The sequence below is a fragment of the Erinaceus europaeus genome, chromosome 10 (genome assembly GCF_950295315.1).
Source record: "Erinaceus europaeus chromosome 10, mEriEur2.1, whole genome shotgun sequence".
Lineage (NCBI taxonomy): Eukaryota > Metazoa > Chordata > Mammalia > Eulipotyphla > Erinaceidae > Erinaceus > Erinaceus europaeus.
In genome coordinates this window covers 55642632-55668553 of record NC_080171.1, presented here as the reverse complement: position 1 = coordinate 55668553, position 25922 = coordinate 55642632, and the positions used below count along the sequence as shown (strand labels likewise).

Sequence of the window (25922 nt, the reverse complement as noted above, 5' to 3'; positions counted from 1 at the left end):
GGACTATCTTTTTCTGACATCCTTGATGAAACTTATAGTTTCCATTATTTTCACAAAGGATATTCTCATTGTTGGTATTTGATATCTCACTGTAGTTTCCATTCACACTGCTTTAGTAATAAGTGATCGTGTTGAGCATTTTTCACGTGCCTATGGCACATCTATAAGTCTCATTTGGGAAATTGTCGAAACAGGTTATTTCCTCAATTTTTGATTGGGTTATTTTTATTAGTATTACTGAGCTATGTTGAGTACTTGATATATGTTAGTTATTAACTCTTTGTGCAATGTGGGATATGAAATATCTTCTCTTAGTTAATAGACTTTTTTGGTTCTAATTCTGTTCATTGTGTAAAAGATAATTTGATGCAGTTTCATGTGCTTTTTAAAAAAAATTAATTTAATTTTGCCACTGGAGATGAGTTCCCAAATAAACCTCTGAATATATTGCTAAGCTATAAAAATCATGAATTCTTCTTCATCACCTTATATTAGATGGAGCTTGAAGGAGTCATGCTAAATGAGATAAGCCAGAGAGAGAAAAATGAATATGGGATGATCTCACTCATAGAAGTTTAGAAATAAGAACAGAAATGGAAGCATGAAGCAGAACTTGGACTTTGTTAGGTATATTGCACCAAAGTACAGGACTGGGGGGTTAAGTCAAGTACATTCTTATGAGTCATTCCTTAAAGCAAAAGATAACGTGACTAACCAAAGAAGCTAAAAAGAATGGACAGGAGAATATTACAATGATTTAAAAATACATTTCTCAAGAACTAAGTGGCCAGTGGATACAGGGGGGAAAAATCCTCAATAGCAATTATCATGGAAATAATAAGCAAAAACATAGGAGACAGTCATCACTGGGATAGTAACCACTAAAAATAATAACAAAAGTACATAAGAAAAAACTAGTGAGGACAAGAAGAAATTAGAATTTTGATACACTTCTGGTGAGGAAGCACATTCATTCACATACTAATGTCAGTAAATAGATCTGGCATTTCCTTAATAATTAAGCTTGAGTGGCTGTGCAATGATGCACCTGGTAGCATGTTTTTTTGTTTGTTCATTTGTTTGTTTTTATTTTTTTATCACTGAGGCTGGGTGATGGCACTAGGTATCCACTGCTCCCGGTGACTATCTCCCCCACCCTTTCTTTTCTTTCAAATTTTTATATGACAGGACAGGGAGAGAGGGGATGGGAGATAGAAAGGGGCAAAGAAAGATACCTGAAGACCTGCTTTACTGCTCTTGAAACATCCCCATGCAGGTTGGAAGCAGGGGCTTGAACGTGGATCCTTCTGCATGGTGATATGTGTCCTTAACTGGGTAAGCCACCATATGGCCCACAGAATGCACACTTTGGCAGGCTCAAGGACCTGGGTTTAAACCTTTGGACCCCAAATATAAAGGGGAAGATTCATAAGTAATCAAGTAATGCAGCAAGTGTGTCTGTCTGTCTGTCTGTCTCTCATCCCTCATTCCATCTCAATTTGTGTGTGTGTGTGTGTGTGTGTGTGTGTGTGTGTGTGTGTGTGTGTGTGTGTGTGTGTGTGTAAAGATAGATATGTGTTTTTGTGTGTGTGTTTGTCTCCAGGGTTATTGCTGGGGCTCACAGATGGTAACTAAAAATCCACTGCTTCTGGCAGGCACTTTTTCATTTTTATTGGAAGGACAGATAGAAATTGAGAAAGGAAGGGGAGATAGGGAAGAAGAGAGAAAGGTAGACACCTGTAGCCCTGCTTGTGAAGCGACCCCCTTGCAGGTAGGGAGCCAGAGGCTCGAACACAGATCCTTATGCAGGTCCTTGTGCTTTGTATTCTGTATTTAACAGGGTGCATGTGACACCACCCAGCCGCCAGGATTACACATTTTAATACATTGAATTAATAGACAGAACAACATGTTTGTTTTCAATGTCTGTATTTACATAAGTACTGATGTAAATGCATGTTAAAGGGGAGTCATTTCACAGGTGGTCAGCAGGTCTGCAGGTGTCTATCTTTCCCTCCCCATCTCTGTCGGGATTCCCCTTCTCTATTTCTCTCTGTCCTAGCCAACAACAAACGACATCAACAACAACAGTAATAACCACAACAAGGCTACAACAACAAGGGCAACAAAAGGGGGGGGGGGAAAAGGCCTCCAGGAACAGTGGATTCATGGTGCAGGCTCCAAGCCCCAGCAATAACCCTGAAGGCAAAAAAAAAAAAAAAAAAGAGCTGAAATAGTGAGAAAGAGTACTGAGTTTTCAGGAAGGTTATGAAAATACTATTAAAATTGACTGTGGCTAAGGCTGCATAGCTGTAAATAAATTTAAAACCATTGAAGTGTATAAATTAAAGGGATGCGTTGAATTAAACTCCAATAAGGTTTATTAAAAAGAGAATATTGCTTCTTAGAGTCATCACTAGGTATTATGGAAAAGATCATGACAAATGAGGGTGAGAGTGGGTAAAAAGAAAGATGAGAGAGATGAATGGGAAAACTACAGAAAAGACAATGCAAAAATATTATTTTCCCCTTGGAGAACGACAAACCCTCAATATGGAAATTAAAAAAAACTTCTTTCAATGTCCACATCTTTTCAAAAGAAGGATGCCTCAGAATAACAAAAGAACATAGACACAGAGAGTGCCCTGGGTCTACTCCCCTCCTCATTTATTTACAAGTTTGGGGATTTTGAGAAAGTTACTTAAATTGTCAGAGTCGGTATCTTCTGTAAAAATCCCCATACCGTAAACTGCTCAAACTCAAAGGTAGCTAAGAAATATCAGCTGCAATTTGTTTTACACAGTTTAGCCTAAAATGAAACTTATAAAGTCCCAAATCAATATACTTTTAGTATTATGAAGAAAGTAATTTCCTCTTATCTACTTCCAAAATGCAAAGCTATATTCTTGACTGTATATAGTCAGTGGAGATTTCTAGAACTTTTTTCCCCATTTATTTTATTTTTGTGTAAAGTAAAGTAGCATCAAAGAAACATATATTGAAAACAAAATCTACACCTTGACAAAGTTGGCACTGAGATGAAATCCAACCTTTCAATCACTCACTGAAGATCATGATAAATGATAAAGCAGCAGCAACTGCTGACTTAATTTAACTATGTGAAGGACAAAAAAATTTCTCGATTAAAAAATTACATGATAACAAAATAGCTCAACTCACTATAAAATGTAAAGCTAGTAACAGTAAAATTGGATATTTTTCCAACTTTGGAGTTAGTTTCTTAAAGATATGATTAATCAGTTTAGTCTATGTTCCTTACTGACTTTTAAATATTCATTGTTTTAGGGTACCTTTTTTATTATTCTGAATTGTATTTACTAGTCAAGGATTTAAAGATTAATGAATAGAAAAATTACTACCAGATGCTGCTGGGGAATAGATTTATAACTATGCTGACTATTTTCATTCTTGAAACTCTTGGCAGCTATCAATGCTTCACACATGATATCAATTAGAAGACAGAATGAATGGCTTCACTGAATGCATGCTGGCTTCTGTAGAGAGCATGCTGGCAAAAAAAAGAGAAAAAAAAAAAAACACATTAGTCCCAAATTAGTAAATGTGGCCAGGCAAGAGCAGCTAAATTAAGTATAATTTACAATTTTAATACATGTCACAAGACATAACATCAATATACTCAGAAATAATGAATGAATGCATACACATGCAGTCTTAGAAAGACTTAACAGGAACATATAATACTGCATCACACCTTATCAAGGGAAAATAGGTTATCTCCTTATATTTCGATAAATGTAGTTATTTGCTACTAAACATCAAAAAAAGAATGTTTTTATTACCAAAGTTAACAATGATGTAGTTGGGTTTCAACAAATTCCACAAGTCAGGGAATTTGTAATATCTATAAAGAAAGTTTGGTAAATAACACATTCATCTCTATTACTTTACCCACTGGAGAAGAAAGTGAGACAGAAAATAAGGAATAAAGAAATAAGTATTTCTTTTTGTGAAATGAAGGCAATTGAATTCTGGTACTTCTTTATGATATGTTAATACCCATTTTCACACACACATACAAACAGAAAAAATGTTTTAAGGGGTTAGCATCTATAAACTCCATTAAATAAAATACCTAGAAATGATTTCTCAGTTGATGGGGGAAATAATGGAATGTGATAAACAAGACAATAACTACTGGCTCAATATTTGTGTCTCTCTACCACATATTTAAGTCCTAACCCAAAGTCTATGGAGATAGGGTTGCTAGGAGGCAATCGAGTCACTACGATAAAGTCTTCATGACTGAGATTAGTGGCCACATAGAGACCTATCTCACTGTCTGGTAGGTGAGATTATAAGAAGACAATGGTCTATATGGAAGATAAGGTGTATGAAACAGGAAATGACCTCTCCCAAAATAGCACCTTGACACTGTTATCCCAGACTCTAAAACTGTGAGGAAGAAATGTTGCTTATAAACTACCTGAATCATATTATTACATATTAATTTTATTACACCAGCCCAAATGAATTCAGACAGTAGTACTGAATAATAGTAAACTCAAAATTATCTTTATGGGTAGTGACATAAATTGTGGAAGGAGTTTGGTGCTAAATGTAGGACTATCCCAAATAGTCTCTTTTAAGTATATACAGAAAGATTAATAGGTTCAGCAGTGAAGTGTTAAGATACCACTCAGAGGAAGACATCAAATTACATATTAAATAAACTAATCATATATTAAATGAGTATTAGTGAAAAGATCAAAATAAGGAAGTTCCTGATGATGTTAACCATGAACAACTGTGTATCAATTTTTCAAGATCAAGGTTAACATTTAAGAAACACCTATTTTTTTGTGAACTCCTTTTATGTTCATCTGAAAAAAAAAAGCAGCTCTAATGGATTAGTAAATTAGTCAAAAGATGTACAGATAATAACTGGTATGTATCAGAAACAATTCCATGACTTTCTAAAAATAAAGATCCTTTCTACCACCTGAGGTAACATTTTTTCATATTTCTAGTAGTAACCAGAGTTAGTGGTGAGAACATGGAGTAAAACTAATGTCACACTCAGATTATTTCTTATGCACTCATACACAGACTACAGAGCCTCACAGCAACAACAGATGAGTAGAGAATAGAAAGAGTAAAGCATATTACTACTTGTTATTTGAAGAAAATAATGAGAAAAGACTTGCAAATGTTAACAGTGGAAGAATTTCACCAGTGAAAGTACCAAATTCTTTTTTCACTAAAAGCATCTGTCAACTTGTTAAATAATACGGCTCATCTGCCTGTTTTATTATTATTATAAAGGTAATAAAGAGACTAAAATGAATTGTTAGACTAAGAAGATAACATAATGGTTATGCAAAAGACTTTCATGCTTTAATAATGGCCCTTTTGGTCAATATCACACACACCACCTCATCATCTGGGGCCCTAGTTAGGGAATCCTAGGATTCCCATACACATATGATGGGCCTAGACCTCCAAAGGAAGATTCCTCTCTCCACCACCACTGATCACTTCCATAAGGAACGACATCTTGTGGGCCATCCTAGGACCTTGCCCTAACCATAAAGCAGGACAGTATGGATAGCCCCAGTCTCTGAAAGCAAGCAAGAAAGACTGGTTCTAAAATAAGTATAGCCTGCAATGTTCCCAATTGTGATCATGAGCTGTAAGCTCAGACCAATTGGGACTTAGAGGTTACACAGGCTCTGGTGATACATATACATACACATACACATACACAAACACATATACATAAACACAAACACACACACACACACACACTCATATATATGCCCTGGAGCAGGTAGATGGAGATAAACAGTTAATTTTAGCCACTAATTTTTTTTCAAGAACAGGAACTACTCTCTACCCCAATCTAACTTTCTAGCCCTTTTTCATTACTCTGACACCATTCTCTCAAACAATATTCTTATGCAATTTCAAGCTAGCTACAAACTCAAGCAAAACCATAGTTGAGTGCCCCCAGGAACATGCCTAAAATGGTTTCCCTGGCTTTCTTCTACCATAAAATCCCTAATCTCATTTGGTCTAGTCCTACTTTCTGGTTCCTGTTCATTAACCATTTTGTCTCAACTCAGGTCATGCCATCTTCCAGACACCAAGTTACAGATGCTACCGTGACTGCATCCCAACTTCTCTGGGCAGATGACCTCACCAATGTGTCCTGGACCCTCACATCTCCAGAGCACTGGTCCACTAGGGAAAGACAGAAACAAGCTGGGCATATGGATCAACCTGTCAACACCCATGTTCAGCAAAGAAGCCATTACAGAAGGCAGAACTCCTATCTTTTCTCCCCTTAAACAACCTTGATCCATACTCCCAGCTGGGTGGGAATGATAGAAAGAAGATAAGAGGGCTCTGAACTCCAGCTCCATCAGCACCCAGAAAAAGACAAGGAAAAGAAGAGGGACACATGGAGGTAGTTATGTTGTCATAAGTGGCTTGGAGGGAAAGAGAGGATTGAATCAGAACAAAAAGGGGCCAATTATGAATAAATATGGACAGATGATGGTTGTTGGCCCATGTCTACAACCTTAGGGGAATTGCGGTGGATTGCAGTGGGGGAGAGTGAAGATTCAGAACTCTGGTGGTGGGAATGATGTGGATTTAAACCCCTGTCGACATGTAATTCTGTAACATAAAAAATCATAATAATAAAAATAATTTTTTTAAAAAAGACTTTCATGCCTGAGGCTCTCTTGAAGTCTCAGGTTCAATCCTCAGTATCACCATAAGCCAGAACTGAGCAGTTCTCTGGTCTTTCTATTTCTCTGTCATATTAAAGTAAAAATAAGTAAAATATTGAATAAAAATAAAATGACATGTCTCAATTTCAGATATTAAAATAAGAATAACAGCCTATAACTCAAACCCAAATCCAAACTAAAGAGCTAAAGTCCCAATATTGCAGATACAGACACAGATACAGAGGTACTAGAATCCCTATACTGCAGATGGGGAAGTTGTTAAGGAACATAAATGAAAACTGCTTAACACAGGACATAAGCATATATTATCATTTCATTATCATTGTTATCATTTATATAAATTATCAATTATTTATCATCATATCCATCATGATTAGCCATAAACTAAAACACGAAGTTTATATGGTTTTATTCAACAAAAAAATTACATTGGTTAGGCTTGCAAGATAGCTCACCAGGAGGTCATATGCCTAAGTTCAAAACTCAGCATCACATGGTGGGTCCTACAGCTTCAATAAAGATTACAGTGTTTTGCTCACTGGAGTGTTGTTTTTTTTTTTTTTTCCACCAGAGCACTGCTCAGCTCTGGCTTATGGTGGTATGGGGGATTGAACCTAGGACTTGAGAGCATCAGGTATGAAGGTCTCTTTGCATAACCATTATGCTATACCCCCACCCTTGCTCACTGGGTCTGTCTATCTGTCTATCTATCTGTCTATCTGAACAACAGAATAGCCTAAAAACAGCAAAATAGCACATGTGAAAAATACCCACTCTGAAAAAGTAGAATAAAAAAGAAGAAAAACATTCGCTTAAGTATGTCTGTTCATTATATCAAAAACTTTGGTTAAGTGTATGAAAGATTCTTTGATGTAATTATTATTACATTCCTCCAAAACAGTTAGGTTCTCTCTTCTGCTATGATTTTGGGAGTAGTCTAATATTTAGAAAATGGTTTAGAGATGCAGATCTAACATCAACTCATTTCCAGTTAATCTGATCACTGGAAAAGACCCTTTGTCAGCCTTCAAGTTAAAAATAATTTCTGGGAAGTTTGCTCTCCCTCAGAAAACGAATATTAAAACGAAGTATCTCAAAGAATTTCATCAGAGCACACATAAGTTTTCCGGTAAAGAAAAAGAACATCACTGTCTGAAGATTCTTGATTGCACATGGACAGTGGGAACAGGAAGGAGGAGGTACAAAGACTCAAGCAGAAACAAGGCACTTAATTGCTGGTGGGTGCCATATCTGCAACTACTTCAAATCCTCACAAAAGATTTAAAGGACCCAAGGTGAATCATTCAGGAACTGAGCAGCTTTTAAAGGGAGCTAAGAACTGTTGTTTAGAACTGTAGAGGATCTTGAGCAAACTGAACTCTAGGAGGTTATCTGGGGAATCAAGGAACTGAACATTGTACCCCTGTGGCAGTAGGTAAGCCAGCCAAACTCAAAAGTGTCCCAGCTGCAGTAGAGATCCTGGTAACAGGACCAGGTTGCCTTGCAGACAGGAAAAATGACTTTGCAAAGGACACAAGGAAAAAGTTAACTCTCAGCAAGATGAATCACAGGAAAACAGGCCTGGAAACATAAGTCATAGAAATGTGAGTTAACTTTAAAGTATGAAAGCAGAGGAAGAAACAGATAGATAACTGTTCATGCAAAGAATGATGAGACAGGAACAGTTTTAAAAAGACTCTCTTAGAAGTATTTACATGCCATATATATATTTACATATAAATACTATATAATACATATATATATATATGACATTTCCATACATATAGCTCTCTATATCTTTTTTAATCTCATTATCTCTAGTACTTTTTTTTTTTTTTTGCATACAGGGTTATTGCTGGGGCTCGGTGTCTGCACTACAAATCCACTGCTCCTGAAGGCTATTTTTTCCCTATTGTTGTCTTGTTGTTTATTGTTGTTGTTGTTTTTGTTATTATTGTTGTTATTGGGTAGGACAGAGAGAAATCAAGAGAGGATGGGAAGACAGAGAGGGGGAGAGAAAGATAGACACCAGCAGACCTGCTTCACCGCTTGTGAAGAGACCTCCCCCTGCAAGTGGGGAGCCAGGGGGTCCAACCAGGATCCTTATGCCAATCCTTGCTTTGCACCATGTGCACTTAACCCACTGACCTACCATCCGGCCCCCATCTCTAGTACTTTTAATCTTTCCCACACCTTTCTGTTTCTCTCCTTCTTATCATCTATAATAGCTTGAGTTTATTTTTTAATATCTTATATAGATTTAATTATATAATAAATAGCATGCATCAAGCATAGACCACACTAAATAAAATTTAGACATATTTAGTATAGTACCTTTGATTTTATAACCATAAATAGGTATGATCTGGTAAAGTGCAATGCTTCCTGTATGAGCAGTGTCAATGACAAATACGGTAGTCAGTGAGTTTAGCTTGTGTACCATGAGTAAGAAGTTAAATTGAATAACGTATGCATGTTGGTATATTTCAACAGAAAAATAATTTATTATAATTGATTTTCTCATTATTTCCTTGATATAATGTTTCAGTTTTTTGAAAGACATATAAAAATTCAGATCTGAGTTTCTTTAATTTGGTGGCTATTTCTGAAATTATTTTATCTGTTATGGTATACCTTTACAGAGTTCTACCGGTAACACTTTCTATTTACTCTTTCCTTTTGACTAACAACCACCTCCAGGTATCTGTCTTTCTCTTCCTTTAACCTAACATGCATATTCTTATTTGCGATGTTTTTTCTTACGTGAGTTAAAATTCATTTTGCAAAATTATGCATTCTATTTTATTGCTATTTTAAGTTGTTTATTACAACAACTTTTTCTAGTTAACATCCTTGAATTATTGGAGACTTGCTATTACTCTTATAATACATAGTATCTTGCCTTCATTTTGCAAAATTGTGTGTTTGAGTTCATAGCTTTGCATCAACTTCCTTCTAGTTTATCTTTTTCACATATTGGAGACTGACTGCTATTATTATTCTTATAATATATAGTATCTTGCCAAAGTGCTATGCATTCAGCTTCTGTGTTATATGCATATTAATGAGATGCTTTTTCTGAAACAAATTATTGTAAGAGTGACCTGGCAGGTGGGAAACAGCTTACCCAGTAGAGCATTTGCTTCACCAAGTGTAAACGTCTGGGTCTGAGTCTTGGCACTACAAGGGAAAACCATGGAATGTATGGAATGTACCAGGGAAGTTTTATGAATAGTGGAGCAGTGCTATGTCTTTAGTATCCCTTCCCTCTTGTACAAAACTTAAAAAGAAATTGGATCCATAAGAAAGCTCAGTGGTAACCTATATGGAGGCAGCCTTGAGTTCATTCCCCAGCTTTGCTTTTTTCTTTCTTTTTTGGATCCCTCTTCCTTCCATTTTTTTGTTTTTGTTTGCTTGTTTTTTTTTCTTCACAATACTGTCTCCCTTCTATTCCCTGAAGTACTTTTCAGTTCTAGTTTAGGGTAGTGCCTGGGATTGAATCTAAAATCATAAAGCCTCTCTCAGGCATAAAATTAATTTGCATGAAGACTGTTATCTCTCAACCTCAGCTATGCATTAAAAAATAAATAAAAAATGGCGGGGAAAGCTAAAGTTCCATCTTATCCCTCAGAGGGCTCTCTCTCTCTCTCTCTCTCTCTCTCCATCTCTCTCTCCCTCTCTCTCTCTCTGTGTCTCTCATCTTTATTTATTGGACAGAGACAGCCAAAATTTGAGAGGAAGGGGGAAATGGGGGAGAGACAGAGAGACACCTGCAACACTGCTTTACTACTTCTGAAGTTTCCCCCCTTCAGATGGAGACCAGGAGCTTGTGTATTGTAATATATGCACCAACAGGTACACCACTGCCTGTCCCCTTCCTTCAGTTCTTTATGATCACAGACTCCTGTTACTATAGTTTATACCTATTACTAAATGACCTCCATTTCTCTATAAGACAACTATCAAATGGTTTCATGCATACATGAATATAAAGAAAACTGAAATTGAGATATATGATGTTGTTAAAAACAAACAAACAAACAAAAACAGGAAGAAAGTAGCCAGGCTGCAAGATTTTGTAAAAACTATGGGGGACTGGGGGTGAGGAGGGTGGGGTGGAGCTATACCCCTGTAATCAACTTTTATAAAATCAGCAATACAATATCTTTAAAAAATAACAACAACAACAACAGCAACAAAAAACTTCTGTCAGTTATAAAATGACCACTAGCCCAAGCCAATTTTCTTACTTCATCTGCTTCTAAGGTATAAACACAAAACTAAGAAATAAGAATTCAGTAATAAACATAATTTTTCCTTGTACATTAATAAAAAAAATGAATGAAAGGGAAAAAAACTCGCTAAGGTCTCATCTTCTTTAACCTCTAGAAAAATACCTACATGATCAGATGTTTTAATAATTCCCTTTAGAAAGAGTTTTTCAAATAGAAAATATAACAAAATTCTCTAGGAATAAGCATCCAAGCTGTCAGTTGTCTGAGTCCGAATTTTTATTCATGTAACTAGTATACGTTGCAAAATATTTCCTTCCAAATCATCCAAAAACAATTCAAAAGAGCCTACCTCAGCTTGGCACAGCGCATGAAGACCTTGTAACACTAAGGCTGCTGGAGTAGCTTGATCAGGCTTTGTGCATTCATTTAACACCTGGGAAATTGCTGCCAACATATCTGCACCGTGCTGATAGGGCCTACAAAAAATTACAGTTAAGAAACATGATCAAGTCAGACAGCTATATTGCCACTTTCATGTCTTCACTGAGCAAAAAAAAAAAAAAACATTAGGCCTTTTTTTTTTTAACTCTTGTGCTTAGAAGTACTGACTCTCAAATCTTCAAGGTGTTTTGCTTCAAAGATTTCATCATTGTTGTTTCTACTACAACCCCTCGTTTTTCTATAGGAAAGTATTCAAAATAAGGCAGCTGCTTATAAAGTTTATTCTCTCTCAAGAGTAAATCTTACTGTCTCCACTGACAATAAAACTCCAGTTTGTAATAAAGGTGACTTGCCTAAATGAGATTATCAGTAGAAATAGTTATCCTTGCTCTGCGGTAACTTTAGTATTAGGTGCTAACTACAAAAGCAGACCTATGAGAGTAAAAGGTAACTTATTATCAGAGTGATACTAGCTAAGATAATTATACGTAGCAAAATAATGACAGTAACAATGATGATAAAATAAAAGTATGAACTGTAACTAAATACCAACTTGATGGCAGGTACTTATCCAACTTCTTTCCATCCTTTCTGATTCCATATATTAAAAACAAAAACTTTTAACTTCATAAAGAAATACTCAGGTTCATTCTTGCATTCTCAGTAATCTCCCAGGTGATATAATACTGTTCTCTAATAACAGAATATCACTTCCTAAAATTGCAGTGCTGGGCTCTATCATCTCACCATCTGATAAGCATAAGCCATTTTCAGAAAGTGGATAAATTTGACAGATCTTGAGGTGGTAACTAAAATGAGCATTGAATAAGCTGCCAACAGACTTATCACGTCTGGTAGCTAACTTCTCCACAACCTCAACTTCAGTCACATAATTTAACCTCCCTCTCTCATATTTTTTTCTATGTTATACCTCAAAGGGATCCAAATCCTCAGGTCTTAGAATACATTTATATAACTTTTAGGTTAAGGTCATTTCTACATTGCAATAAGACTAAAGCTTTGGAAGGCGGTAGCACAGCGGATTAAGTGCACATGGCGCAAAGCTCAAGGACCGGCATAAGGATCCCAGTTCAAGCTCCTGGCTCCCCACCTGCAGGGGGTTCGCTTCACAAGGGGTGAAGCAGGTATCTGTCTTTCTCTCCCCCTCAGTCTTCTCCTCCTCTCCTTGTTCTCTCTGTCCTATCCAACAATGAAGACAACAATAATAACTACAACAATAAAACACAAGGGCAACAAAAGGGAATAAATAAAATAAATATTAAAAAGACTAAAGCTTTTTTTTTTTAAAAAAAAAAAAAGGGCATCACAGCATAAGCTTAGCTAAATCCTAGTTCAAGATTTTACTTGAAACAGGAATATTTTTTTAAAAAAAATATTTATTTAATTTATTTATTCCCTTTTGTTGCCCCTGTTGTTTTATTGTTGTAGTTATTATTGTTGTTGTCGTTGTTGGATAGGACAGAGAGAAATGGAGAGAGGAGGGGAAGACAGAGAGGAGGAGAGAAAGATAGACACCTGCAGACCTGCTTCACCGCCTGTGAAGCGACTCCCCTGCAGGTGGGGAGCCGGGGTTGGAACCGGGATCCTTATGCCGGTCCTTGTGCTTTGCGCCACCTGCGCTTAACCCGCTGCACTACAGCCCGACTCCCAGGAATATATTTTTTAACACCATTTGGTTCAGCCCATTCACTGTACTATCTCAGAAAATATCATTTCAGAAAGAGTCAACATCAACATAGATTAAACGAGATCAGGAGTATATTCCAGGTGGTATGGCCATAACCCAGTGTCATCATAGATAAAAATGAGAGCGATGCTTCTAAGAATTCAACAGTATAGAGTTTGCCCAGGAAAGAAAGCTGCAGGATTAAATCAATGGTATTAAATCTATTTCCTCCCTAAATATTTTTTACCTCATTTACGTCAAGTAGAACAAAAAAAGTCTTTCAAAATAGAACTTGGTGTAGATTTGATTCTGTTTTTGTCACCTCTTTGCTACTTCACCCATAATCTAAAACAGAAAATTTATTTCCGAATATCTTCATGTCTCACTAAACCCTAAAGCATGTGTGGAAATTGAAGATCATTGCCTTCCTTATAACAATTTCTAGTATTCCCATAATGAATCACACATAAGACACAAATAAGTTTCTTATAAAAAATAAGGTGTTGGGATAGGTGGTGGAGGGGGAATACAGGTCCAAAAAGGATGACCGAGGACCTAGTGGGGGGCTGTATTGTTATATGGAAAACTGGGAAATGTTATGCATGTACAAACTATTGTATTTACTGTTGGATGTAAAACATTAATTCCCCAATAAAGAAATTAAAAAAATAATAACACTAAGGTGTATCACAAGGAGAACATAAGTAGAATAGTTCAAATAATGTCTACTGCTTAGGTTCAGGGAATTTATTACAGGAAAAGAAAACACAACACCATGTTGTCATAATATTAATTTATTATCCACAAAGAGTCTAAATATCCTGTCCTTAGAAATAAGACTAGATCTGAATGAAAAAACTTATTAAGGTTATTGCCCAGTATTTCTAAATTTTGCAATCAGAAAAATTTGTCTTAAATATTTACTCTGAAAAAATAAAAGAAAATTTACCCTGACACAGATATGCTTTCATCCTTCCTAGCTTCCTACTTGCAAGAAAAAGGTAAAATGCAAAAGAGTATCTATCTTGTATATACACATTCCCAAAGACTAAACATGATTTACCTTTGTTTACATATGTCTCTGATCGATGCTGCTTTTGCGATCAGTTTCTCCCACTGGACTTCCTTGCCCACAGACAGAGAGGGCACATCAGACAGGGCCATGAAACGCTGAAGTTCAGGATAGACTCGATCCTAAGAAGGCAATTTCACAAGAAGAAGGTAATTCCCCAAGTGGAGCAGAATAATCATTATCTCCTTTTGTGCAGAGTTTTCACCTCTAAGTTTCATATTTGCACTGCCAATTATGACATATTTCTTCTTTCTTCTGTTTGGTGGAAAAAATGTCTGTTGTGACTGCTCAGGGTTTTCTTTTTATTTTTTTTTAATTTCTTTATCGGGGGATTAATGTTTTACAGTCAATAGTAAATACAATAGTTGATACATGGATAACATTTCTCAGTTTTCCACATAACAATATAACCCCCACTAGGTCCTCTGTCATCCTTTTCCAGGACCTGTACTCTCCCCACCCACCCACTCCAAAGTCTTTTACTTTGGTGCAATACACTAACTCCAGTTCCAGTTCTACTTGTGTTTTCTCTTCTGATCTTGTTTTTCAACTTCTGCCTGTGAGTGAGATCATCCCATCTTCATCCTTTTGTTTCTGACTTATTTCACTTAACATGATTTCTTCCAGCCCATCCAAGATGGGCTGAAAATGGTGAAATCACCTTTTTTTTTTTTTTGCCTCCAGGGTTATTGCCGAGTCTCAGTGCCTGCACCATGAATTCACTGCTCCTGGAGACCATTTGTTTCCCCTTGTTGTTTTATCATTGTTGTGCTTATTATTGTTATTGTCGTTGGACAGGACACCGAAAAATGGAGAGAGAGAAGGGGAAGACACAGGGGGAGAGAAAGACACCTGCAGACCTGCTTCACTGCCTGTGAAGCGACTCCCCTGCAGGTGGGGAACCAGGGGCTGGAACCGGGATCTTTGAGCCGGTCCTTGTGCTTTGCGCCACGAGCACTTAACCCGCTGTGCTACCACCCAACTCCCAGCAGCACAATTTGTAATAGCCAAAACCTGCAAGCACTGCAGGCGTCCAACAGCAGATGAGTGGCTGAGCAAGTTGTGGTATATGTACACAATGGAATACTACTCAGCTATTAAAAATGGTGATTTCAGGGATGGGGGGGTGTAGCACAGGGTTAAGCGAACATGGCGCAAAGTGCACGGACTGGAGTAAGGATCCGGTTCGAGCCCCAGGATCCCTACCTGCAGGGAAGTCGCTTCACAAGCGGTGAAGCAGATCTGCAGGTGTCTATCGCCCCCTCTCTGTCTCCCCCCCCTCCATTTTTCTCTGTCCTATCCAACGACAACAACAACAATAACAATAACTACAACAATAAAGCAACAAGAGGGAATAAATAAATAAATAAATATTTTTTTAAAAATTGTGCTGCTTTGAACATAGATATACACAAATCTTTTTGGATGGGTGAGTTGGGTTCCTTAGGATATATATCCCAAGGATTTTCTTTTAGACCCATGCACTGCTCATTTCAAAAACAAGAATAAAAGTGGCTAAACCTCAGCCTAATTAAAAAAGGCTCTGATCCCTTACAATAATATTATTACTTTTCCAGACAAATAGAAAAAATAATTTTGAATTTGAAGAAGTATTATTTTTCCTATTTTCAGTTTCTCTCAGAAAGTCAGTCAGAACTGACTGCATCACGGATAGAAAGCATCACCATGAGATAACACTTCACTCCTGTGAGAATGTCACACTTATGAAAGGACAATAACAACAACTGTTGGAAAGATTGTGAGGGTAAAAGAACCCTCCAGTCCTGCTGGTGGGAATGTAAACTGGTCTCATCACTATAGAGAGCAGTGGAGAGAACTCTCAGAAGGCTAGAAATAGACCTATCTTGTGACCCAGAGACTCCTCTTCTGAGGATATATCTTAAGGAATCAAACATATGCATGCAAAGAGATCTATATAAACCTATGTTCATAGCAGCACAATTTGTAATAGTCAAAACTTGAAAACAAGCTAGGTGTCCAACAACAGATGAGTGGCTAAGAAAGATATATATATATATATATATATATATATATATATATATATATATATATATACACACACAATAGAATACTAGTCAGAAATCATATTCTTCACCTCATATTGGATGGAGCTTGAAGAAATAATGAAATAATGTTAAGTGAAAGAGACGGATGAATATGGAATGAATCTCACTCATGGGCAGAACTTAACAAAGAAGAAGAGAAAGGGGAAACATAAAGTAAAACTTGGACTAGTTTGGTGTGCTGTACTAAAGCAAAGGACTCTGGGTAAGGAGGACAGATAGGTGGGAGTATGGGGTGTCATTTGCATCCTGGTACACAATGATGGACCTAAGTTGTTGTTAAGAGCATTTTGCAGACACCTATCCTGGTAAGATAATAAATTGTACCAATGTGCCAACAATTGTACTTTAAGTCATTAACCTCTTAATTAAAAAAAAAAGATAAAAACTGAAGAAAAAGAGTGAAAAAAGAATCAAAATGCAACATCTACTATAGGAAGATGAAAAACTGTTTTTATGTCAACTACTGTACTGAAAACTATTAGCTCCCTAGTAAAATAATTTAAAAAAAATCAGTTTGTACATATGTGTCAACCACTGTACTATAAAATATTAGCCCCACCTATAAAGTATATATTTTTTAAAATTGCAACTTCTCAGTGCAATCATTTGTATTACTTACTAGCATTACTATCAAAGCACTGTCTCAAATAATGACAAAATTAGCTTTCTCGAGTGAGAGGAACATGTTTAATATAGCAAGTATATATTTGAGCTTACCTGCTTTTCCCACAGTAATGTCAACAAACGCAAAGTAATAGCTCTCAGTTGTGGAGTTGCTCCAAGAAGTTGAATTACTCGTAGAATTTGTCCTATGCACACCTAGAAAACAGTTAAGAAATTTTATTTTCATAAATTTAAGGTAGAAAATCTTTAAATTACTCAAAATACAGAAAACCTCACCAATGTGTCCTAGAACCCTACCTCTCCAAAGCCCTGGACCACTAGGCAAAGAGAGAAACAGGCTGGAAGTATTGATTGACCTGCTAACGCTCATGTCCAGTAGAGAAGCAATTACAGAAGCCAGACTTTCCACCTTCTGCACCCCATAATGATCCTGGGTCCATGCTCCCCGAGAGATAAAGAATAGGAAAACCTCCAGTGGAGGGGATGGGATGCAAAATTCTAGTGATGGGAATTGTGTAGTTTCGTACCCCTCTTATCTATAAATTTGTCGGTCATAACTGAATCAACAACAACAACAACAAATACCCAGAACATTAAAGAAAAAACTAACATATAATAAAGACTGAAGTGGAAGCTCACTACAGCATTATTCATCTTCTCTATGAATCAGATAGTTAACAATACTAGGAGGATAAAGACCCATCAAAGTTAATAGGTAATGGTGAGTATTATTATTATTAGTAGTAGTAGTATATACTTTTGCTATTAAATAACCTAATTTGACAAAGGCAGTAATTGTAACAAAATGAATACTTAAATGTTATAACTGATATTTTTGACCCTCAAAGAGAAGTAAAGATCATAGCAAAGTTAAGAGTTTCAGATTTCATAAAACACCAAACAGAATGCAACATTTTAGTTGAGGATCAATTTCCTTTTATCCCAAAGTAAATTGGCTAATTACACAAACCTTGTGAACACCAAGTGTAGGTAAAGTATACAAGATATCATGATATAATATAGGTTCCAATGGTCTTCCTAATTTGAACATCAAAACTGGAATCAGATTTGGTACCTAAAATGAATTTAAAGAGTATATTAGTTATGTGCTAATCTAAAGAAAATCAATCTATAAATAAATCATTTCATTTTTCTCCAAGAGAATAGTATGAATATATGAATTAAGAGATTTAAAAAATGCCAACTACCATTTATTATTAATGGTAGTTTCATATGTATACTAATGTTCTCATTATAATTATCTCCAAATAAAAGCAAATATATATATATTTTTTATTTATTTTTTCCACTGGGGCTTGGTGCCTGCACTAGGAATCTACTGCTCCTGGAGGACATTTTTTCCCTTTTTATTGCCCTTGTTTATTGTTGTTATTATTATTGTTGTTCTTAGTGCTGTCATTGTTGTTGGACAGGGAGAAATCAAGAGAGGAGGGAATGACGGAGAGGGGGGAGAGAAAGATAGACACCTACAGACCTGCTTCACCACTTGTGAGGTGATGCCCCTGCAAGTGGGGAGCATGGAGTTGGAACCAAAATCCTTAAGCCGGTCCTTGTGCTTCGCACCATGTGCACTTAACCCGCTGCGCTACTGCCCAGCTCCCTATTATTATTATTTTTAACCAGAGCACTGATCAGCTCTGGTTTATGGTGGTATGGAAAATTGAATGTGGGACTTGAGAACCTCAGGCATGAGAATCTCTTTGCATAACTATTATTCTCTCTACCCCCTCCCAGTATGTTTTGATTTAAACATTTATTTTAATTTCTCAATAGTACAAAAATATTGTTGTGCCTCAAAGAATATTACTATTTTAATGAGTAGTTAACAATTAAGTTATATAAGCAACAGATCTAGCATGCAGTCCTGCCAACCTGCTCTGGAGATGAAGTCTGATCTACAACAGAATTGACAGAAAATCTGCATGAAAAACCACCTACAGCTCCGAGAACTCCAATAGCCAGAGAAGTGAAGAAGCCAAAGTCCACAATCTACAAGCAATAAAATCCTAATAAACCCTATCTGGAGACAGGGAGAACATGTCTAGTGAAGAAAGAGGTAATCCAGAGCACAGGACTCCACAGCCACAGACAAACTGAAACAGGAGATTCTAAGATATAAAGAACAGGAGTTGTATTTCAAAACAATATGCTTCAATGCAACCATTTACAGTATCAAAACTAAAACCTCAGTGTCACAGGAACAGTCTTTCCGACTTTTTCTCTGTCTGCCAGAAGTGGTAGAATTGAACCAGCATAAATTCCCTGGGGGGACGGGCAGGTAAATAACAAGATGGCAAAAAAAAAAAAAAAAAAAAGCTATGTCTATACACAATGGAATAGTGCTCAGTCGAAACCAAATATAAGACTCTGATTTTTGCTATAATTTACACAGAGCTAGAAGGAGACATACCAAGAAAAATAAATAAGTAGACAAAAATTAGATGATCTCACTCACATGTGGGATATTTAAAAAAAAAAAATGATAGCAAAGGAAGAGACAAAAAAGAGTGAAAAAAAGCCCTATGAGACTAAAGCAAAACACAAGGGGGGTGCTTGAGGCTGGAGAATAAAAAGGAAAAGGTTTCTGGCCATAGCTTCCATCTTCTGCACCCCATAATGACCCTGGGTCTATACTCCCAGAAGGTTAAAGAATAGAAAGCTATCGTGGTCCAGGAGATGGCATAGTGGTAAAGCATGAGGTCCTGAGTTTGATCCCTGGCAGCACATGTGCCAGAGTGATGTCTGGTTCTTTCTCTCTCCTCCCATCTTTCTCATAAATAAATAAAATTTTTAAAGAGAAAGAAAGAGAGAAAGAAAGAAAGAAAGAAAGACCGACCCCACCTGCAGTGGGAGAGCTTCACAAGTGGTGAAGCAGTGCTGCAGGTTTCTCTTTGTCACTCTTCCTCTCTGTCCCCCCCTTCCCTCTTGATTTCTGGCTGTCTCTATCCAATAAATGAATAAATAAAGATAATAATAAGAAAGAAAGAAAGAAAGAAAGAAAGGAAGAAAGAAAGAAAGGAAAGAAAGAAAAGAAAGCTATCGGGAGGGGATAGGATACAGAGGGTGGTGAGAATTGTGTGGAGTTGTACCCCTCTTATCCTATGTTTTTGTCACTATTTCCTTTTTATAAATAAACATAAAGAAAGGGGCAGGTTTAATGGACTATAGGAAATAAGACTGACATCTTGGAGGTGTGTGTGGTTACTCTATTTGAGAATAGGTGAAAAGGTTCGGTAAAAATATATACAGATGGGGGTCGGGCGGTGGCGCAGTGGGTTAAGCGCATGTGGCGCAAAGCGCGGGGACCGGCGTGAGGATCCCGGTTCGAGCCCCCGGCTCCCCACCTGCAGGGGAGTCGCTTCACAGGCGGTGAAGCAGGTCTGCAGGTGTCTATCTGTCTCTCCTCCTCTCTGTCTTCCCCTCCTCTCTCCATTTCTCTCTGTCCTATCCAACAACGAACTGCGTCAACAAGGGCAATAATAATAACCACAACGAAGCTACAAGGGCAACAAAAGGGGGAAAAAAAATGGCCTCCAGGAGCGGTGGATTCATGGTGCAGGCACCGAGCCCAGCAATAACCCTGGAGGAGGAAAATAAATAAATAAATAAATATATATATATATATATATATATATATATATATACATACAGATATATGGTCATGTAAACAATCACAACCTCAAAAAATAAAATGAAAATCAATGTCCTGTAAGTGTAACATATACATCTATCCTTTCAGTAAGTGCAGCCAATTTCTACCATATCTATTTTATATCAGAGTTGAAGGGAGTTTGAAAGCCCTCTAACAAGGAGATGTAATCAAATGCAGCTCAGTTAGGTAAGCAACTAGATAATAAAATTAGAGATGGTCAATCATATAATGACTTAAACAGTAATTCATTAAAAGAACCAAAAGTTAAAACAAATAAACTTCTTAGGGTATGAATAACTATGCAATGGTTATTTATAACCTAACAATGGTAAATGTGAACGTAATCCATCTGACTTTTAGAGGAAGAAGGGTCGAACACTCAATAGAAGCTGACTGAATATAAAATATCAGTCCAAGTTCTCACATTCGTTCTTGGGTGACAAAAAAAAAAAAGCACCAAACATCAAGTAAATGAAATATTTTAGTATGTGAGTTTTATGAGGCTCCAGTTCAAGCCTTAAATAAAAGGATAACTATTAAATAGAATGTGCATGACTGATAACATAGGACCAGGGGCCAGGAGGTGGTGCACCTGGTTAAGCGCACATATTACAGTGCACAAGGGCCCAGGTTCAAACCTCTAGCCCCCACTTGCAAGGGAAAAGCTTCATGAGTGGTGAAGCAGGGCTACAGGTGTTTTGCTCTGTCTCTCTTCCTTTCTATATTCCCCTCCCCTCTCAAAAGGTCACATAGGACCTTGCCCTCAACTTGGATCAACAACGGTAGAGAATGTTCCATCCTCCGAAGGGAGGATGGACAACATACTCCATGTTACACCTGAGGAAGATGGGTCGATATTGGGGCATCTTGGAATGTTCCTACACATGACCACAGAATCTGAGCTCAGATCTACAGGGATGGAGAGGTCACATAGGCTCCTAAGCTGAATATGGGCCCCAGACCAAATCAAATAGATGGGGTTTACAGTCAACAATATTTATACACCTTTCCCATGTTAGGGAGCTACTCTCTTCCCTGATCCAATTTTGTTCCTTTTCCAGCCATTATTACATCATCTCCCCAGAAAATAATTAGAATCCATCTGTATATCAGATTTCAGGATCAGGGGGAAAAAAAAACTAGTATAGCCACAGGCCCTTTGGAATATAACTAAAATATGCCTACTAGCTATCTATGAAATGGAGCCCCCTCCCCCAACTCTTTCTTTGCACTATTCCAGCCTTTAGGTTCATGACTAGTCAACAATTTGTTTGGCTTTGTATGTTAACTCTCTTTTCAGCCACCAGGTTCCAGATACTAGCATGATGTCCACCAGACTTCCCTGGACAGACAATCCCACCAATGTGTCCTGGAGCTCTGCTTCCCCTGAGCCCCACCCTACTAGGGAAAGAGAGAGGCAGGCTAGGAGTATGGATTGACAAGTCAATGTCCATGTTCAGCAGGGAAGCAATTACAGAAGCCAGACCTTCAACCTTCTGTATCCCACAATGACCTTGGGTTCAAACTCCCAGAGGGATAAAGAATAGGAAAGTTATCAGGGGAGGGGACGGGATACGGAGATCTGGTAGTGGTAATTATGTGGAGATGTACCCCTCTTATCCTATGGTTTTGTCAATGTTTCCTTTTTATAAATAAGAAAAAAAGAAAGAAAAGAAAAAAAATCCCCAAAGAAATCCAAAAGGACAAGCAATTATATGAAAAGATGCTCAGTCACTGATTATCAGCGATATACAAATAGAGACAACAAAGAGCTACCACTTTATACCTGTGAGACTGTCATACAGAAGAAAAGACAGAAACACCAACTATTGAAGAAGATGTGGATGAAAAGGAGTGCTTCTACACTGCTGATGGGAAGGTAATTTGGCTCAACCTCTATGGAAAACTGTCTGGAGACTTCTAAGAATGTTAGAAATGGACCTACCCTATGGCCCAGAAATTCCTCTCTTGAGGATTTATCCAAAAGACACAAAGATACCTTTATGAAGAGGTTTATAAATACCTATGTTCATAGGAGCACGATCTGTAATAGTTTAAACTCTGTAGCAATTCAGATGCCAATAATGACAGACAAATGGCATAGGAAGTTGTGGTGTAATAAAATTCCATAATATAGCTCAAAAGTAAGCAAAGCATGAGACCTGAAGCCACATGGAGGGAAGGGAGTTACATTTATTTTAAGTTAATGGGTTACAAGCCGATTCTTACCATATCTGCACAAACCTGTACCTCAGTACCGAGCTTTTATGAGTTTCAAACTGAGCGTGGCACAAGCTGATTGGTTACAGAGTCCATCAAGGTGCTGACAATAAAGGTGAGAGCAGGTTGGCTACAATCAGAGCCCACCACTTGGGATACTGAATGCTGAAGTGGGGTCCACTTACGGATTTTTTATTTCTGTGGTACACTGACATACATTACAGTGGAATGATATGATATGCAGCTATTCACAACGATGAAATCACCTCCTTTGACATATCTTGGATGGAACTTGAAGAAATTATGCTAAGTGAAATAAGCCAAAAAAAAAGTAAAGATACTAGATGATCTTACTCAAGGAAAAGTTATGTGAAGAGTACTATATGTATATCAAGAATGATCACTATGATTTCTTTGTAGTTCTGTACTATTTCTATACTGTGTTCTTGGGGGTAGGTTGGGGGAACCCCTGGTACAGTGCACATGTGACAATACTCAAGGACCAGAGTTCAAGCTCCCAGTTGCCAACTGCAGGAAGAAAGCATCAGGAGCAGTGACGCAGTTCTGCAGGTATCTCTGTCTCCTTCCCTGTACATCTGCCCCATCCCTCTTGATATTTGGCTCTATCCAATAAATAAAATACATTTTATTTTAAAGGGGCATAGGGTAGATAGCACAATGGTTATACAAAGACACTCTCATGCCTGAGGCTCCAAAGTCCCAGGTTCAATCCCCTGCACCACCACAAACCAGAGCTGAGCAGTGCTCTGTTAAAAAAAAAAAAAGAGAGAGAGAGTCAGGCGGTATCGCAGTAGGTTAAGTGCACATGGCACGAAGCACAAGGACCAGAGTAAGGATCCTGGTTCGAGCCCCTGGCTCCCCACTTACAGGGGAGTTAGTTGCTTCACAGGCTGTGAAGCAGGTCTGCAGGTGTCTGTTTTTCTCGTCCCTTCTCTGTCTTCCCTTCCTCTCTCCATTTCTCTCTGTTCTATCTAACAACGACAACATTAATAACTACAGCGACAATAAACAAGCAAGGGCAACAAAAGGGAAAATAAATAAATATAAAAATTAAAAGAAAGTAAAATATTTTAAAGTACTATGTTCTTCTGTACTACGTAATAATTAACTACCTGTGACTACTGAGTACTTTTTAAAAATGTAGCTTATGGGTAAAATGCAAACCATATTTGGAAAGCTTAGTACAAAAACATTTATAAAACAATTCATTAATAATTTTACATTGGTTTACATATTACAAAGTTTCAGAAATATTAAATAAATGTTTTAAAGTTAATTTCATCAATTTATTTTGGTGTTTTTTTAATGTGGCTACCAAAAAATTCAAGCTAGGCATAGGGACACAGAACATATTTCTATTAAGTAGAACTACTGTCCACCCCATTTATGTATTTATCTGTAGTTTTAAATGCATAGATGAAACACATGCAGAAAGTAGCTAATGACTGTCATGTAGTTGGGGGCATCAAAAGCAGGATAATCATTTCCAGATTGGCAAAATTAAAAAACAACAACTCTATTTTGATAAATATTTTAGCACTGTTCCTATCATATAAGGTAGCTGATAAATAACAGTGTAATAAATCAAAGGAGCCACAAAATTAACATTAATTTTGTTAATATATAACTTTAATTGAACCCTGATTAACCCTGGGTTGTCTCCTTTAATTTACCAGATGAATATAATAGTGCAGGTTCTTCAATTAGATTCATTTTAGAGATGAAAAAAGACTTGTGTAGAATTATAAAAAATATCTTCTAGTATATCTTCCATTAATATAAAATATGGGGAACATTCAATTTACATATCCCAGAGAGGATGTTTACAAATTTTCTCTATGTAATATTTAATGTGTGTCTTCTGCCACAAATTAGTATACAAGATGCTGGGACATTAAAAGAAGCCAGGAGTTCATAAGGGAGGTAGAGTGACACTGTAGTAGTGGACACAATATGACAACACGTAATTTGAAAAGAGGTGAAATGGTTCACCTAAAACATATACTCTTGTAACAAGCATTGCCATAATTTAAAAAAAAAAAAAAGAAGAAGAAGAAAAGAATGGAGGAAGGAAGAAAGTTTATAAAATAAAAAGAAATCAAGGAGATAGCTCACCCAGTATAGCACAGAATTCACCAGGTACAAGAAGTCAAGTTCAAAGACCCCAGTCACAACACAGAGGGAGCATCACACAATGCACCAGAGGAAGCTTCACCATGCAGGTGAAGTGGTGCTGTAGTGTCTCTCCTCTCCATGTCTCTCTAGATATCTCACCCTCTATGTGGAGGAAAAGAAAAAAAAAAAAAGAGTCCACCAGGAGCAATTCAGTCATGCTGCTGCACGCACGCATATACACACACAAACACACATATGAGGAGGGGTGGAAGGAAGAGTGAAATCACAAATTAGTAAATCAAAATATAAATGAGTAAAACTAATCCTATTACAAGTCAAGTCCACTACAATTATCCCACATCCTATCAAAATGCTAACAAGATTGACACATACCTAATAATCTAAAACAAAATTCTTGAGCTTGGGTGGTTGCACACAAGGTTGAGTACACATGTTACAATGCACAAGGATCTGGGTTTGAGCCCCAGTCCCCACCTGCAGGGGGAAAACTTTGCAAATGATGAAGCAGTGCTACAGGTGTCTGTCTCCCTCTCTATCTCCCCATCTCTCAATTTCTGGTTGTCTCTATCCAATAATTAAATGATGATTTAAAAAAAATTTTTTTTAATTCTTGTTGAATTTAGACAATCCCTTAGAATTGTCCTGGAAAAATAGCATTCATGGCACTTTACAGTGTTTTTCTTTAAATACAGGATCTTGTAATCCTTAGACACCCCTGTGAGATCAGTATTACTAGAAGTTGGATGGTATCTCAAAAGTACTGAGATTCATTATTTGAACCAGGGATGCTCTTACCGGACTTTGGAGCATGTTCTTAAATTACAACTGTCCAGCATTTAGGAGTTGGTGGGAGGGATTATATAAATTAGTTTTAGGCTCCAGATTCCTATTAGCTTCACAAACAATGGCCTTGTGTTGAGCAAGTTTTAAAGACAGTACAACTGTAAGCTTTCTAAGAGGCTTAAAAGACAAATTACAAAAATGTAATA

General features: G+C 37.1%; 1 protein-coding gene across 5 annotated transcripts in view; it reads right to left on the bottom strand.

Annotated features, from left to right (window-relative positions):
- Positions 1–25922, bottom strand: part of FOCAD (focadhesin) — a 327910-nt gene that overhangs the window by 168131 nt on the left and 133857 nt on the right. For all 5 annotated transcript variants that reach the window (XR_009552025.1, XM_060199634.1, XM_060199636.1 and 2 more), the window contains 4 exons: positions 17854–17958; positions 16977–17078; positions 14164–14294; positions 11322–11448 (listed from right to left, as the gene is read on the bottom strand). Coding sequence is in view for 4 of the 5 variants with exons in the window: in XM_060199634.1 (XP_060055617.1) it covers positions 11322–11448; positions 14164–14294; positions 16977–17078; positions 17854–17958 (465 nt within the window). In the remaining variant the exon portion in view is untranslated. The remainder of the gene's footprint in view (positions 1–11321; positions 11449–14163; positions 14295–16976; positions 17079–17853; positions 17959–25922) is intronic.